Below are 17,566 nucleotides of genomic sequence, written 5' to 3'. Positions count from 1 at the left end.
TTATGCTCTGAAGTAATTAAACTGTCAAGCAGACCAACTCCCACCTGACCTCAGTGTGCTTCTCAAGCGCTTCCTTTGGTTTGGTACATGGATAATGTTGTTTCTGGTTTGAATTAGTTAATGCTAAGTGGCTGCTGGTACTGCATAGCGACCAAATGAGTCTTTGGAGAGGCAGATTCCTGCCATACCCCTTCTAAGCCCTTTAATGGATAAGTAAAGAATCTCGAAGCACCAATGCAGCCAGAGTGGTGACCTCCTGTGTTTGTTACCACTGCCTGCAATAAAGTTGCCCTACTGTAATCATAGCCCCATTTTGCATGATAGCCCAATTGCTGACCAATGTGAATAAAGGCCACTATTGTAACTACAGCGATGCACCTTGCTATGATTGCTTATGGCAGCACATAGCGTACATGGAAGTAAGAATCCTCTGAATATGAGGCCTCTGACAAGGGTAAAGTCTAATGCTTCAGCTCCAGTACTTGTATTTTTCTTTTGCTAGGCTTCTGTACTAAACAGGAGCCAGTGCCTACGTTTGTAAGTATAACCCACTCACTGCAGAGTGTCTCTCTTCTGTGCACAGCTCCTATCAGTGATGAGGTATGTAGGAGAAATGGTAGACCCTACACCACCACAGGTGCTGTGAGTCACAGATGAGCTCTCCTCCTTTAGAGCTTGCAAGTAAATGAATTGATGCGTTGGATCTGATCATTAGCTTACAGACAAAATTCACATTGCCAGGTAAAGCTAACGCACACGCTTATCTCCTCAAGGATTCATTCAGTGCCAATAAACTAACCTGTCAAATAGCAGAGTACTTCCATGAAACACTTATCCCCTGAGAGTATAGGTGAAGCTGCTACTGGGAATCTCTTCATTTCCTTCCATAGTCCTTCATGATTTAATGAAGTACGAGGGTGTTTATGCTTCCTCCATTTTAACTCAATGGCTTTAAATGTTAAGACTGTTCCAAGCATTTTGAGAGATTATGGCAGTTTATTTGGTTAATAAAGCTTGCTTACTACATGGACACTTCAACATGAAAAATAGAAACTTTAACAATACTGACATTGGACATGTAACAGTCACATAAAATTAGAATTTAGTTAATCAAAGCTTTTTTTTTAGTTATGTGTTAAGTAGAGTGGAAATGAATCAACAGTTTGCTTTGATATCTGATATGCTAAGCATTACCAAATGCTATTAAAAAGAATTAAGAACTTGCTTTCCAGTGGTATATATGCCAAAAATAAATATTTTTGGAAAAAAATGCTTGCATCCTACATAAAGGATCAAAAAACTTCAGATACCCTTAAATTAGAACATTCATTAAAGAAAGCAATCTGAAATTGCCTCTATAGATAAATGCCTGAGTAATTGGCTGCAGTGTGATTTATTTATTTATTTATAAAAAATTAACAAGATGTACATTTTCAAAGTGTAAATATTTAAAAGTAGCTTATGGCAAAATTAAAAGGCACGGAATTAATTTTGTTCTCGGGTAAGTATTTTGCTGTTTACATTAAGCAACAAAGTCTGTTCTGCTAAAATATCCCAAATATATACTCTTAATGCAAGAATCTGTCTCCTCTTAAATATATTTCTGAATGAGGTACCCACGGTAGTCTGAATATGGCAATAGACTTTAGACTTTTAATTATGATTTCGTTTTCTAGCAACCTCTATATCACTTTGTTAAGATAATGTTAAACTTGCTCATTTGAGCAAAATAACTCAAGTGCAAAACAAGGGGTTCAGCGTGGCTTATAAGTCAGCAGCCGGTAAGCATTTTAACATACAGATCACCTTGTAAAATATCAAGACAAATTACAACCTCTTACAACAAAGCAGTCATCAAGGTGCAAATGGACAGTGTTACACAGACAGCAAGTAAGTTTATCTATCTCTACCCTGAATTTGGGAGAAGTGCACCAGAAACTGAATCAGAATATTGGAAAATAGCGAGCTCAGTGAACAGTCTCAGACAGGCTTACCGAACCTCCCAAGGCTAATTTGAGTGTAGGACATACTAAAATGAATACTCTTTGCTGAAAAATAGATCTACTTTTTTTGTTTAAATAGCTAGTCTTTGTAACCCTGATGTGGTATCTTAATAACAGTCAGGATGTCACTGGAAACAGTCATTTCTCTCCTGGAGTGTACTGTCACTCTCAATGCAGCCCAGCTGTCAATGCTGAGAAGCCTGCACACATTCCAGCCGAACCACGAAAGCCCGACAGCCGTGGGCTTTTCAAATTCTGACCACAGTAGCTGCACCATTAACCTTGGCTGTGACTGAACAGGGAAACATCAGGCACATCATTGGCGAGAACTGTTCAGTCTGTAGCCAGACCAGTTGAATTTTGTTTTGTGTTGTAGACTGTGCGTCTAAGCATTATCTTCAGCACAAGTGTTCTCTTTGGCTACCAGACTCTGCATTTCTCGGCAGGGTGCATGGTGGTGCCCTTTTTACAGTGGAATGCCTCAGAGAAGGCTTCAAAGTTTTGCAAAGATCCCATCACCCTGAACAAAGAGAAAGAAAAAGGTTTTATTTGCATCCAGGTAGGAGAGAGAGTCCAAAGGAAGGGCAGTAATAAAGCCTGTACTTAAGTGGATCAGAGCCAGATGTCTGCAACAAGGCCACAAACTGCAGATAATCAGTAAGAGATGGTCTCTGCCTCGGTGTCTAAGGCTAGGAACTTGCCATTAGCTGTGTGGAGCCTGATTGCAGCTCCACTGGGTTCGGTGGGTCCCTCTGTACCCTGGATCATTGCAGGATTGAGACCTCAAGCAAGAAGCAACATTTGGTTTGCTGTCTCAGTGGCTTGAGTAAAGCTAGGACCGAGACCAGATCTGCAGGGGAAATGGAGTGAGGTGCCAAGGCAATTCTTTAGCAAGGATTTGAGTAGAATTTATAGCACTGGGAGCTTATGGAAGCCTCTCATCCAGACTGTGCTCAGGATGAGGTTGGCTCCATGTTGGTACCATGCAGGAAGGTGGCAGGAAGGAAGTTTATGCTACCATTATTGCACTACCTGTTCCATAAAGTATAAGCATCTCCCTCTGGTGCTTGCAAGGAGCAGGTATCCAGTGTGTAAGCAATACTACTGTGTGCATTCCCACTACAGTCCCCGCTCCTGCTGTCAGCCTGCATGGGTCAACACTTGGGCTTGCATGCGTCTCCCAGTGAAATGCAGGGAGTTCCCGGCAGATTTGTAATTTCCTCTTTGTTACCTCCTTTACTTCCACGATTCCTCCTTACATCTGGGCACCTGCCCTGCCACTGCTGCCTCTAGGGCACATAAAGCCAGCATCTCCAATCTTCATTAAAATGGTGAATTTACTATCAAGGACTACATCTGGGGGCTAACTGGAGAAAAAGTAACATGGGCGTTGCAGTTTGATTTCTGGCTGAATAAAAGAGAAGGCCTAAGATGGGGCACAGCCCATTGTGCAACAGCATTATAAGCTCTGATGGGCCCTAGATGTGTATGCCTTACAGGAGCAGCCTAATTCTCTGAGCTGGGTAAAAGACCATGTTTCTTTTCAGGAGCGTCAGAGGTGGTAGGATTCTCCATAGAGCCAATTAGTTTTATTGTGCTTAATCACTAGAACATGGCCCCTTCTTCCAGTATGCTGCAATGATGGGCTGGATCAAAAGATAAGTCCATCTAAGTTATTAAAACCTACCTGTACTTCAAAGGGCTGTGGACATCTGTCTTAATGGACTGGCTGGCATATTCTGGCCTGTAGGAACCACACCATACCTAGAGAAGGAAGAGGATTAACCACCCATGGGCCAACATGTAGCTAAACTGGTGCAAGCAATTGCAACTTGAGTGGCTCGGGTGCACCTAATTGTACTAGGGTGGGGATTGCAAATTGGAATGCAAAGAGCCCAGAATGGCTTTTGCTGCTTACACGTATATTATACATTAGTCATCACACTCCAGATGATGTAAATTAAATGCCTTTTGCAGGAGTGGTTGCTATTTCTCCTGAACACCTCTCCCTTTCCCCGGATTAGTTCTAAACGATTTTTTCTAAGAACCATCACTACAAACTCAGTTTGAGTTATTTTCTACCTTGGGCCGAGAAGGAGGTGGAAGAGAGTATGAGTTCCTACTAGCCTGTTCAGGGATAGCCTCAGCTTCTTGGACCTAGGATCTGTTGCTTTAGACTAGGTGTTTTGGCTCTTGAATGATGATATTGCATCATCATGTCTCAAAGGCAGCAATTTCACTTCTGAGATTCCCACCAAAAATCACTAAGTAACTCCCTGGTAGGCTTTTTTGTCCTCTCTGCTGTAACAATCAAGCCCTCCTATGCCTTTGTTCTGAGGGACACCCTGTTGACAAGTGTTGTCAGTAAGTGGCAGCTTCCTGCCGGAAGTGAGGCCTGTGGACCAGTGTTTTTTGTGTCCAAAAGCTTTAGCAATTCATCATGTGATTTCTATGTCTCATGGAACAGAGGAAGAATCAAGAGGTTCCTACCTGGGCGAAGTTCACAAAGAAAAGCTGTTTATGAGTCAGATTAAGCCCAGGCAATTTTGGCTCCTTCCCTTCTCGTTCCAACCATTTTAAATAGGCCTAAAAAAGGACCAGAGGTTCATTTAGCAAAAAGCCTACTCATTCAAACATGCTGAATACGTTGAACCTCCTTGTTCACACAGCCAGAACATTCTCATTCCCCTTCTGTTTCCCCTTGGGCACTTTCACAGTCAGTTGTATTACAAAGGAACAATTCATAAGGAACCTTTCATCTTAGGGCGTTTCACAGACTTTGCTTTTTGTACATCAGCTCAGTAGCAGCTTTACATGCCATGTGCAAAATGGAGTCATCACTGTGCTGGACCAGTGGGTAGCAGGCTACAAGACTCTTTAGGAAACCAGAAAAATACCAGATCCAAGTGAATATGCAGGTGGAATTGAAGGTTGCAGCGCATAATTATCTAACTGCATGTTTGGGTAGAATCTGGGTTAACAGCTCTGCTCTTGTCAAACATGACCTGTTACAGTGATCATGAATAATCAGGAGCTTTGGTCTGAGTTTTTTCAGGAAGATGGCACTCTACCCCCTCTTCCCGTCTCCCCCCTCCTCCCTTGCACACAGCTCCAGCCGTTGTTTCACTGTACAGTCCTCAGCAAACAAGAAGGATAAATGTGGGGCACTGCTACTGAAAAGTCCTTATTAAAGTACATCTGATAATGCGCACGGCATCAATGTAGACATCTTGAACTGCACACCATTGATTGTGATGTGAAACGCTAGGATAGTGGCAATGTGCCTTAGACGACCTCCGTATGAACACAGAGCTGAAAGGGAGGCAGAGAGTTAAATCTCCTCCATGCATCTATACTGATAATTTCTGTCTCTTCTGATAAATGCTTATAAAATAGCAGATAATAACCTGGCACAAAGTTAAATCCATTACCTGTTACTATTACATGTTAATTGGCCAATTTTCTTTTTTTAGGTCTATTGACATAATGGAGACAAGCTAATGAGTTTCATGCAAGTTAATTCTGAACACTGTATTACCTTATCTTCACCCTCACTTTGATAATACCTCCAAAAAACTTTTAAGGCACAATTAAGTGTGGAAATACACTTATTCCATGCCATAAAATTACAGAATATAGAGTAGTAATGGCTCCCATGCACAATCTCCCATGTTTACAGCAAATTCCAGAGTAAAGGAAATGGTACATTTTAGTGGCATCCATAGTAGTCAATCCACTTGTACTTTTGAATGTCAGAGTTACACACGTGTGTCAAACCACACTCCTTCCTGTCCCAGGTTCCACGGACAGAAATATATCCCATACCACAACAGCCCAAAAATGTTTTATGCAAATGCTTACATTTCACACCTGGACAGAGGAGCAGCATCTGCATTGGTGAATATGGCATTCTGATTGCACAGCATCTGATCAAGTGAACTTGGGCTCAGGAATGCTCATGATATACATCTCTGATTTAGTTATTTTATAAGGTGCAAATCTACTTTGCCTTCATTCTGATCTGCAGATGTTTTGTGTGGGAACCTGACAGGTTAGAGATGTAGCCAGGCTCCCAGCTACAGCAGGAGGTTTGAGCAAGATATAGACTGAGGTACCTAATGTACCCAGAGAAGTTCAACAGCAAAGGCCAAGTTCCTCCACTCCCAGCAGGATGGTAATGTGAGTAATGTCACGTGTATCCTCTCTTCCTTTGAAAATACTTTATTCGATTAGCACACCCTTTTATCCTGAGAAGGGGCAGACAACTGCTCTCAGAATAAATAGTGAGTGCTATCCTTATTGTGCTCAGTACCAACATGGAAAGTGAGCAGCAATGGGATGGAAAAAACTTCATTATCATTGATTTAAAGGTTAGAAGACATGTGAAAAAGAAGCTTCAGAAAAGTATAGCTTGGGATTGGATTCAGCTGTGACATGGGGTGCAGAGGTTTCTGTAGATAGGATCTGTGGCTGGCTCAAGAGGAAAGCAGCCTCTCTCTCTCAGATCCCTCTGATGCTGTATCTGACATGTCACTAAGCTTAAAAACTTAAAGTGTAAGGGAAATGAACTTGGAAGAAGGTGGCTGCACTGCTATAAACCCATCATCAAATCACACTGTGGGGAAACTAACAGTCTGCTGCCAGATAGGATTTGATTTGACAAGCAGTTCGAAGCTATAGCAACAGTCTTGGTGCAAGTGACTTTGGGGAATCTCTCATCTTTTTTTCTACATGGATCTATGCCTGCTTCTTATTTCATATTTTGTACAGCGCCTAGCACACTGGGGCCCAGGATTATGGTTTTGGTCCATACATCATTGCAGTACATGTTATGATGGTGATAGGGGTAATGGTAGCTGCAGTCCTGATTTTACAATTGGAGCCACATGGGCACAAGGGATTCCTTGCATCAGTCATTTTTATAGTGTTACACAAGGCTGTGCATTGACTTGTATGAATCAGGATGCATTGGGAAGGTAGGCAGCTCCTTGCCAGAGTCCAGGTGACATACCTGTAGCTCTTAGCACATCCTAACAATAGAAGTAAGGGACAAGCCAGTTTCTCATTTTATTGCCAGTAATGACTCATTACTTCTTTGAAAATTACCTTGTAAGCCTGTCGAACTCCTCCATTATCTGCGATGTTTTCTCCCAGCGTGCTTATCCCACTGACCTGTAATACACAATTAATTTGATTACCATATTTGTTTGCAGTACCAGAAGGAAGTCAACTGAATAGCAATAGAAGCACTGTGTTTATTACTGAGATAGGGCCCCCTCTGGGGTGGAAGATGGCAGAAATACTACACTGGGAGTGAGGCAAAGGAAAATCTGAAAGGAAATAATACCCCAGATTGCTGGAACAGCAGGGTTTTCCAAAATGGCAACTAGAACAGGAAAAGAGTAAGAGCAAATGTGGGCTGATAGAGTTATGTCCTTCAGTAGGCACTTAACAAATGAGTTTTTTTTCCATGTGCAGCCTGCAAGAGTGGCAGGAAGCATCAGCACACATACCCAACAGGTAGTAATACCTGAGAGCTGAAGACTAATCTGTTACTACTGTATCAGGTAAACCTTGTTGGTCTTTCAGCCTACCCTGGTGTCCTCTGGTTAAGAAGCGGGCTTTCTCTGTTGTATTTCTAGGTCACCCATCACCTTGATATCTGGTCTTTTCTGTTCACAGAATACAAGAGCCCTCTATCTACAGCCTCTCTCCTTATAGCTGCTCTCACATTAGAAATGATGTAGCTAAAGGAACTGGTTTTAAAGGCCATCACCTGGGCTGGGCTCAGAGGTGGGGGGGATAGGTGCCCTCATGTAGACAAACAAGAGTGTGTGTTTTTGCTGATTTTAGTTTTATTCTTCCTTGAGCTTGGAGGGCTAATCAGGGGCATAATTAAAGAAGAAAATGTCTCTTTTTAATGTAAATCTTTACAATTTATTCATGCAAGGCTGCTTCCTTTGCAAAGCATTGTGGGGGATGAAAAGATATAAAATGGTTGGCCCTAAGGCAGTTACTGCTATTTAAGCTGGGGGTATGGTTAAGGAAGGGGTTCTGTAGGGAAGAAGGTTCCTGAGGGCTAGGATTGGGCTTTGTGTCTGTGGGAGCTTTCACTTTATTCTTTAAGCATCCGTGTTTCTTTGCTCTTTCCACATTCTCTGCAAAACTGTCTCCACCCCGAATTTTGGGGTCAGTCTTTTCAGAGCTGTTGCTGGACTCCTGAAAAGCATTTTACCATACCACTGTCCTTAGGCTTACCTGATCCTTTCTAAATCCCTGCTTTGATACAGTGAGAACTGGCCATAAAAAATAAGCATACTTTATAAAGCTCTGCACAAGTAGGAATCTCTCATCTTTTATTATCAAGATGGAGTATGCGTGTCTTATCTCCTGTTTCTTTAATGCAAACTACCTTGGCTGCTTTACAGCTAACAGCTTTGGAGGAAAATGAAAATGTAAAGTAAAATTAAAACTTGGATAGAGCCATTCCTGTTGTGAGCAGCTGGGCGGGAGGAAGGTCAGAGACTTGCTTGCTGACTGGATTGTGGCATTTCGATGAAGTGCCTGAGGCTGTACTGCTCGCCAGCCTACAGCAGGACTCTGTCCCGCTACTTAATTTCTAAATGCGGCCTTTCTGCGGCGTGTACTCACGTTCTGTCCTCCAGCCAGCTCCCACGTGTAATTTCCATACTGGTAGACCATACAGTGAGATTGCTCCTTAAAATGCATGGCTGAGAAATTGCTCCACCAGTCAAACATATTTCCATCTTTGTCAAAGTTCCTGCCTGTTCACAAAACCGAAAAAAGGGGAAAAGACTTGTTTCAGAGGGGAGAGGTTTGCATGTCCACTGCCCCAAATCAGCTGCCTTATAAGTCGTTGCTTCTCGGTTCTAATACAGACACTTACTAGTTCATGTAGAGCAGCGTTTCTCAACCTGTGGGTTGGGACCCAAAAGTGGGTTGCAAGAATATAGGAAAGAGCCACGAATAAACTTTTAAATGGATCAACAAACTTTAAAAATGGCTTCTCCTATAAAAGAGAAAAATTTGGGAAACTGTGGCTTTTCCCTTGTGGCTGGCAGTTACAGCCTGTAAGGGGCTGCTTGGGGGTCCCTATGCCTCACACATCTACCTCCTGCCCCACACACTGTGGGGCTGGAGCCTGGGGGCAGCAGGTCTGGAGTGAGGGGCCACTGGGTCGGGACTGGCCAAAGATGTTTACAGATGGGTCCTGGTACAAAAAAGGTTGAGAACCACTGACTTAGAGCAACTACTAGTCTATGTAGTAACCAATTCCCTCTCACTGGCACTCCCATCTGTTTCACCTATTGAGGTGTTGTTTAGTTTGAGTGTAAATTCTTTGGGCCACATCTTCTTCTCTCTCACTGTGTTACTGCCCCATGCCCAACATACTATAATGCTGTTTCTAGTTGCAGCTTTAGGCATTTCCGTAATTCCAATAATAATATGCATACAACTTCTCAACTCCCTGTAAACAAAAAAATGCTATACCCGCTTTACAGATGAGGAAACTGAGGGTTAGTGGCACTGTCAACGCCACAAAGGGAGAAAAACAATAATAATATTCTTCCTATTCTGTTGCTCAGAAATGCCTCGTATTCATTACAGATCTGATGTCCTGAAGCTACAGCAGGGGTCTTATCTATAAATTAAATAGACTCCATCGGGTTAAAGACCAGAAATAATAATATCTAAGTGTAAGAAGTTACTTGTAACTAAAATATATCAGAATCAGCTTTCCATGTCCCCAGCTATTCTAGGTTCTTCTCTATGATAATTGCAAGATCAATTAATCTTAAGCATTTAGGTGAAAAAACAAACACCCCCACGGAGTTAGAAAACTGCATGTGGCTGTTCTACCACGGGAACTGTTGTTGTACATTTGGTTTGACATCAAGACAACAGGCAGCCTGGTGTTGATAGTGTTTCTGATCTTTCAGTGCTGCAGGAATAATAGGTTTTCCCAAGGATTCCCATTATATTAATTCATTTGTTTTAAACTTGGTTATTCTCATTGCCTCTGCCAAGTTCAAAGAGCATTCACTCCAAATCACACATTGGCAGTGTGTTGTTGGTGTGCGTGTGTTCGCACATACAACAGTGCGCACATGCATGTTTCTATCAGCACAGCCAATGCTGATGGGCTGTTACCAGATGCATTTGGTTTCCCCCAGGGTGATCAGTGAACCTGTAAAAGGGGTATTTTGCACAGATAGATACATAGGTTTTCAGTCTCTTCTCACCATTGTCATCAAAACCGTGAGTAATTTCATGCCCAATTACCATCCCAATCCCTCCAAAGTTTAATGCCTGTGGCTGGTGTTTACTAAAGAAGGGAGGCTGCAGAATCCCAGCTGGAAAAACTGCAAAGAGAGAGAGAGAAAGAGAAACAGGTTCAGACCATTTCATTTTTGAGTATGTATCTGATAGATCAGCCACAGGCACCCAATCTTCAGGATGAGTGTGGAGGATCTAAACAGAAAACAATGTAAATGGGAGAGGAGGTTTCCTCTCTCTGTTGCCTAGTTTATGTTTGGTTAGGCATCTCATCGTACCCCAAATCAGACATCAAGTTTTGTCATATGAAATAAGTTCTCTCTCTTGGACTGGACAGGGAGCAGTTCTTAAAGGTTTAGTTGATAAAATGGGCAAACTATAAAACCTCCCATTTGAGAACCCTTCTTAGTTATTTTAGTTGTACATCTCTTGTCTGAGAGAGCGCAGATGCAATAAAAAGAAGCTTATAGAAATATACCATGCAGTGTCTTTATTTGTTCTTAGTCAAGCTGAAATATCTGTCTTGCCAGACTGCCCAAGCCCTATGTACAACCTGATGTCTGAAAAGCAGCCTGGCTCTTCATCTGCCCCTGAAAGGAGAGAGTCAACAGTCAGAGCAAGTGTTGGTCAAAAAAGTGGAACTGATTTTCATGGAAACCTTCAGAATTGGTTTTGTTTTGAAATGCTTGATGTGATCCATTTTACTGGTATTTTTTTAGAATAGTTGACCCCCCCAAAAATCCCCTTTTTGAGTTCAAATAAAAATATTCTAATATGGAACTAAAATATTAAAGTAGTATTGAAAAGAGGCACTTTATTTCCCTGAAATGCCGAACATTTGTTAATTCTCAGTACTTTACGAAGAATTGTATTGGAAGGGGAGAAGGGGCCAGTTTTTGACAGCTCCCTCCAGCTCCCTTCTTTTTACAAATGGAGTGGTTGTAACTGCACAGCTGAAAATGCTTTTAATAATGCACGAGGGCGAATGGATTCTCCATCCCCCTCTCACAGCTGTGCTGGACTTTATGGGACTGCGATGGTAGTTAAAATTTTATATTTGTCAATAAAGGCAACAGGGCTGACTGAGGTGCACAGAAGACACCCTGGAATTACTGTTGCATGCGAATATATTTTCCTCCTTGCTGTCCCGATGAACTATGTTCAGTTTGTATCTTGCAGCCAGTTTATGGGGGAACTAATGGACGTTTTATTGCTTTATTTTTGTCACCAGAAAGGTTAGCATCCACATGCAGCCTACAAACAACACTGAAGCTCAGTGTTTAAAACCTACTTGATAGGAATTTCTACTGTGTATCAACTATGCTTTGGAAGAAAACTCTGGGGAAAAAATAGTTTTGGCCTCCCCCAGCCTACTAACACAAGTCGAATATATAGACTGCAGAATTTATTCTTTCTTCCATGCATTAAAGATGAGACTCAAACAAACTTCAAGCAGGAATTAAGGTCTGAAAACAAGGCCCTTCTAAGAAGATCCTTTCCAACAAGTGAAACAAATTGAAATGATATATAAGAAATACTCTTGTGGAGAGAGAGTCCAAGGCTGTTGCCTGCAATGAAAAGAGCAGTTGTCCAGCCCCGTTTTTTGTTTGGGGCATCAAAAAACCTACCAAAAATGTAAAAGTGACCAAAGTATTCTGCAGTAGATATTTCTCAGAGGATCTTCTCTTTCAGAAGTCAGGACAAAATCCTGGACAGCGTGTAACCCTCCCACGTCAGACTGACAGCAATGTAATGACCCCAGAGGCCCTCCCGGGGTCTCTGGGGGCTTTTTTTCCTGCTGGGGAAAAAGCTCTGGTTTGAGGCTGGGCTTCTGTGGTGGAGATGATTAGAGAGAAAGCCCACCATGCTAGCCATCTGAGGAGAAAGCTGTATGCCATGTTTTCCATTAGGCCTTTTTAATGTCTCCTCTGTAATTCACAAAGCAAGCCTTAAGGAGAGGACAGGAAATAATATGAAGTACAGTGAAGTCGCACAGATAAAAGCAGATAAAAGGCAATCCTGAGGATCTCTGCATTTGTATTGGCCACAGTTACAGTTGGGAGGAACATACCCAAGCGACTGCTTTGTATTCCATTCCCCTGGGGAAAGAAAACATGGAAACCTAAAAGAGGGGCTGTTTTCTATCACGCAATTAATGGCAGATGTGCCTATTAGGATAGAGTCTTTTAATAAATCAGAAGGATGATGTCAACCTCTCCGCCCCACTCCTGGTTTAATTCCTATTCTGTTTCAGCCTACAGCTTGCAATTAGCTGAGTAGTTCACTGCAGGAGATGGAGGTGGAAGTATAGGACAGTCTCAAGGACATCAAGACACCCAAATAGGTGCCTGCCGGTTTGCTGAGGTCCACATCATTGTGGTGAGACTGGCATGCACAATATGGTCAGTTGAGGGCATAGCCCTATTCTTTAGGGGTAGGGAAATATTCAGATTTTGGAGGCAATGGGGAAAAAGGGAACATGTAACTGTAAAAGTGATGGGGAATGGAAATAAAAAGGGCAGCATCTAGTGTACTCAAAGAGATTGTGAAGAGACACAGAAGCAGGGGAGGTTGAGGCAGATGGAAGATTTGTAGCTGATGATGTGGAAGTGACCTAGCACGAGTGTGCCCGATGCTTGTGCCTTGTGCTGCTGAGTTTGCTTTCCACTTCCTTTTTTGTGTGTGTTTGTTTTTACTTATACACACAGAAGAGAGGCCCGAGTCTTCACCAGAGAAACGTGAGCAAGTTGAGAGGCACTTAACAGCCACATACTTCAGGGTAAAGACTGTCTCTCTGGATCTGAGGAGAGTTTGGCACAATGGTTCTTCCAGGCTCTTTGCAATACAAGAAGGCTGCTGACACATGGGAAAAAATTAAACAAAACAGCGCTTTACTTTCAGCTTGGCCTACACCTGCACCAAGCGCACCGCATGCCCAGAAGAGGAACCGCATCAGTTTGACCCAGCTCATCCAGCATCTGTATCGATCTCATGCTTCAGCCAGGCTTTTTGGCACTTTTATCTAATAGCTAATTGAGTCAATTATTAGATAAAACTGCCAAAAAGCACCGTTTGCTCTTCGGGTAAAGTGCTGTTTTGTTTTTTTTCCCCACATCTGTCAGCACCCATAATGAATACTAATGAAAAATATTTGCCACCACCTTTCTTGGAGGATCAGAGTTGAATAAAGAACACCAATTCTGCAGCCAAACATCCAGAGGCTGATGTTAAGCCATGTTTCTCACCTTTTGTGTGAGAAAAAATTTCTTTTTTTTAAGTTTTAAATTTACTACCTACTAATTTCAATTTATGATCCTTAGTTCTTGCACTGTGAGAGATAGTAAATAATAAACCCCTATTTACTTTTTCTTCGCCTTTTAGTATTTTGTAAACTTTTACCATGTCTCCCTGCAAGCATCTCTCTTCTAAACTGAATAGGCCTAGACGCTTTAGACTCTCCTCATGTGGAAGCCCCTCCATACCACTTGGTACCCTTCTCTGTTAGCTTTTCTAGGTCTTCTATACAGATTTTTATGTGTGGGGACCAGAACTGAACATAGTATCCAAGGATGCACCATGGATTATGCACCAAGGGGCATAATGATACTTTCTGTTTTGTTTGCAATTCCCATCTTGATAATTCCTAACATCTTGTTTGCCTTTTTCATGATTGCTGAGCACTGAGCTGATGTTTTCAGTGAACTGTCTGCAATGACTCTGAGATCTCTCCTGTGTGGTAACAGGTAATGTAGAGCCCACCATAGTATGGGTATAGTTTGGGTTATTTTTGCCCATGTGCATCACTTTACACTTATCTACATTGAATTTCATTGGCCAGGGACACTTAGTTGTCCACTTACCCAGCAGTGTCAGATCCTCCTGTAGTTTCCCACAGTCAACTCTGGTCTTTACCACTTTGAATAATTTGTTGATCCTTAAATTTGGCCACTTCACTATTCCTTCCATTTTCCAGATCATTTATGAATGTGTTAAACAGCAGCAGTCCCAACACAGATCCCTGGCCCCCCCCGCTGTTTACTTCTTTCCATCCCCCAAAATGACCATTTATACTCACCCTGTGGACCTTCCCTGTAATCCCATGGCTAGTTAACTACATTAAGTGCTCTTGATGGGGGACCTTGTCAAAGGCACTTTGGAAGGCCACATATACTATGTCAGCTGGATCATCATGATCTACCTGCTTACTGATACCTTCAAAGAAATCTAGATAGTTGGTGTGGTATGATCTCCCTTTGACAAAACCATTCCTTTCCAGCAAGTCATGTTCATCCATTTGCAGAACAATTCTTTTTTAAAATATTTTTTCTACCAGGTTTCCAGGAACTGAAGTTAGACTCACCAGCACATAGTTCCCTGGGTCCCCTCTAGAGTCTTTTAAAAAAATATTGGAGCCACACTGGCAACCCTCTAGTCCTCTGGCACGGAGGCTGTTTTTAGTGATAGGCTCCATATTACAGTTATGAGTTCAGCAATTTCTGATCTGAGCTCCTTTAGGACCCCAGGGGTAAATGCCATCAGGGCCTGGTGATCTGCTACTGTTTAGTTTATCAGTTTCCCATAGGACCTCATCTACTGAAGTCTCAGTTTGGGTCAGCTCCACAGACTTATCCCTGGAGAGGAGTAGACCTGGTGATGTATTTCTTTCCTATTGAACCACAGAATTTCTGTCCACAGAGATTCTACGGTGCCTACCTTATCAATTTAAAAACCTACCTGATTTGATTTGATGCAGTTTTTTGATGTAGAGTGCCACACCCCCACCGATATGGCCTATTCTATTATCATTCCTGTATAATTTGTATCCTGGTATTATAGCAACCCATTGATGTTCCTCATTTTCCTCCTTCCACCATGTTTCTATTATGTCAATATTGTTATTTATTGCTAAGCATTCCCACCTTGGATTTAGACTTCTGGCATTAGTATAAAAGAATTTTTCATTGTTGCCTGGTTAGCTATGTGTTTGTGACCTTTGAATCATAAATGTATTTATTTATGTTAGACTTCTCTGTGTTTCACCTGAGTCCTCCCACCTTGTCTTTTATCCCCATTGTTTATGGCTTCACCCCTAAAGGGTGCGTCAGTCTGAACTGTGTGCTGTTTCGCGCCTGTCGGCTTTCCCACCTTTTTAATGTTACACACCAGCAGCTGGATACCATTTTGGTACTATTTTGGCTCAGGTGGATACCATCCCTTCTGTATAAGATCCTCTTGCTCCAAAAAGTCCCCCAGTTCCTAATAAACCTAAACCCCTCTTCCCTACACGATGCATTGAAACTCTGTAGCTCTGCCTGTCTACCTGGCCCTGCATGTGGCACTGGAATCATTTCAAAGAACGCTCCAAGAAGATCCTGGACTTCAACCCCTGACTTAGTAGCCTAAATCTTAACATGCCTGAAGACCATGAGGCTCATTAAGAACAATGAAAATCAGGCCCAGGAAAGATTTGGAAACTTGCATAAGTCTAATGTCTTGTGAGCTGCACCAGATTTCCTTCGTGTGGCATGTTTCTCATGAAAATAATTTCAGTGTCATTTGCACAAATACCAAGCCAGGGACACTTAATTATATTTCCAGGCACATCCATGTAGAGACAATGCAGAGCCCTACTCTTTTGAAGTCGGCGCTCACAAGATGGTAATGACGGTCAACATTTTTCAACACCAGGCTTTTTCACTTAAGGAATGTGAGCATGACAACCCATCTGCCTTGTGCTATCAAGGTTCAATCAGGGTTGCATCTGCTCTGGTTGCATTGCTCTTGCCTCCCACAGTGATTAACAGTGTCTCAGAACCTACCTATTTGGTTTCGGTTGGGGGAGTAGAATGCGTTGACCACAGCAGCACCGATGATCCATCTAAAAACATAATTTTATGCAAAAATACAGTCATTATCTTTATTGAGTTATCCTTGATCAAAAAACACAACTTCAATATGAAAAAAAGGAGTCGGGGATGGGGGAAAGCAATTAGGAATAATTCAACATGGGAAGCTCACCCAGGAAAACTCTTTTCTCTCTCTAGCACTCTTCATCCTAAAGATTTTGAGCCAGGAATCATTTTGTTCACTATTACTAAGCAGTCACCTCGGAGGTGGAATGTGGAAGCTGTTTAACAACTCATGGTAATAATAACAGTTTAAGACAGGAAACAAATAACACTACATCAAAAGAAACACGGAGAAGAGGAGTTTGGGGCAACAGAATGTAGTTACTGTGGTTACCCAAGCTCCATTGGAACTAAGCTTATCTGCTTCATAGTTTCATAGTTTCATAGTAGCTAGAGTCGGAAGGGACCTAGGTAGATCATCTAGTCCGACCCCCTGCCTTGGCAGAAAAGAGCACCGGGGTCAGATGACCCCGGCAAGGTGCTCATCTAACTAAAGTTTCTAATTGGAACAGTCAACAAATAATGACAAATCCTCCCAGACGCAGAGCTAGAGATGTACTCACATCTCCGTTGTGAAAGCACTTTTCATAGATAGTGAGTCAAGTCCTTGTTTTGATAAGGAATTCCTACTGGAAGTGTGCTCAGCATATGGTACTGAATAGCTACATCACACTAGGAGTCTATGTGCAACTTTCAGACCTATCTAATGTTGTGCAACTTGCCTCCTTACTTTTCCCTTTCCCACTATGAATGGACAGGAGCAGCCCATTTGACTGTATTGGTAAGGTAACATAAGGAATAAAATTGAGTTTTCAAATTCTCTTCAACTTCTTTCATTAAACAATGGCATGTTAGTGATAAGTGGGTTTGAAGCTCAAAGAAAAGACTTGTCAAGGCTTGGGATAGACTTCACTGACAGGCTGCAAATCAGACACGCAAAATGAAAGATGTAAGAACTTTATATTCACTTTAATTGACAGGCCAAGAGGGCCTGGTCCCAAATTCTACTAAAATTAATTAAAGTTCTCTAATATGCTTTTCTCAGGCCCTCCATAATTAGGGCTGCAAAGGGGTTGGAGGCTAAGGAATAAGCTTGCTCTACAGGCAACAAAGGAAACTAAAACCATTGTATGATACACAAGTATTTTGATGAGTCGGCAGTTGAAATATTGCTGATATGATGGGAAGATGCTTTTTATTGACTAACAATGTGTAATGTTGAGTGTGAAGGATTTTGAATTGCCTGTAATAATTTATGACACGGTATATTCAATGTATTTGTCTGATTGCTGTCGAGGCTTACTGCATGCATAATTAATTCAGTATCAGAATCATCAGGAAATCCAAGTGGGAACT

The 17,566-nt window shown here is 42.0% G+C and overlaps 1 protein-coding gene across 5 annotated transcripts in view; it reads right to left on the bottom strand.

Moving 5' to 3' along the window:
- Positions 1-2,065: 2,065 nt before the first annotated feature.
- MMEL1 (membrane metalloendopeptidase like 1) overlaps positions 2,066-17,566 on the bottom strand; it is an 81,180-nt gene continuing 65,679 nt past the window's right edge. For 4 of the 5 annotated variants that reach the window (XM_019541262.1, XM_019541264.1, XM_019541260.1 and 1 more), the window contains exons 17-23: positions 16,121-16,179; positions 10,268-10,387; positions 8,655-8,788; positions 7,110-7,175; positions 4,494-4,589; positions 3,691-3,767; positions 2,066-2,523 (exon numbers count right to left, since the gene is read on the bottom strand). In XM_019541262.1, coding sequence (XP_019396807.1) covers positions 2,424-2,523; positions 3,691-3,767; positions 4,494-4,589; positions 7,110-7,175; positions 8,655-8,788; positions 10,268-10,387; positions 16,121-16,179 — 652 coding nt within the window. In that variant the 3' untranslated portion in view covers positions 2,066-2,423. The remainder of the gene's footprint in view (positions 2,524-3,690; positions 3,768-4,493; positions 4,590-7,109; positions 7,176-8,654; positions 8,789-10,267; positions 10,388-16,120; positions 16,180-17,566) is intronic. The other variant, XM_019541265.1, reaches the window with a different exon arrangement.

The sequence above is a fragment of the Crocodylus porosus genome, unplaced genomic scaffold, assembly GCF_001723895.1.
Source record: "Crocodylus porosus isolate Cpor-Errol unplaced genomic scaffold, CroPor_comp1, whole genome shotgun sequence".
In the NCBI taxonomy this organism is placed as follows: Eukaryota; Metazoa; Chordata; order Crocodylia; family Crocodylidae; genus Crocodylus; species Crocodylus porosus.
Note: the sequence above shows the minus strand (reverse complement) of the source record. Positions and strands in the feature narration are given on the sequence as shown.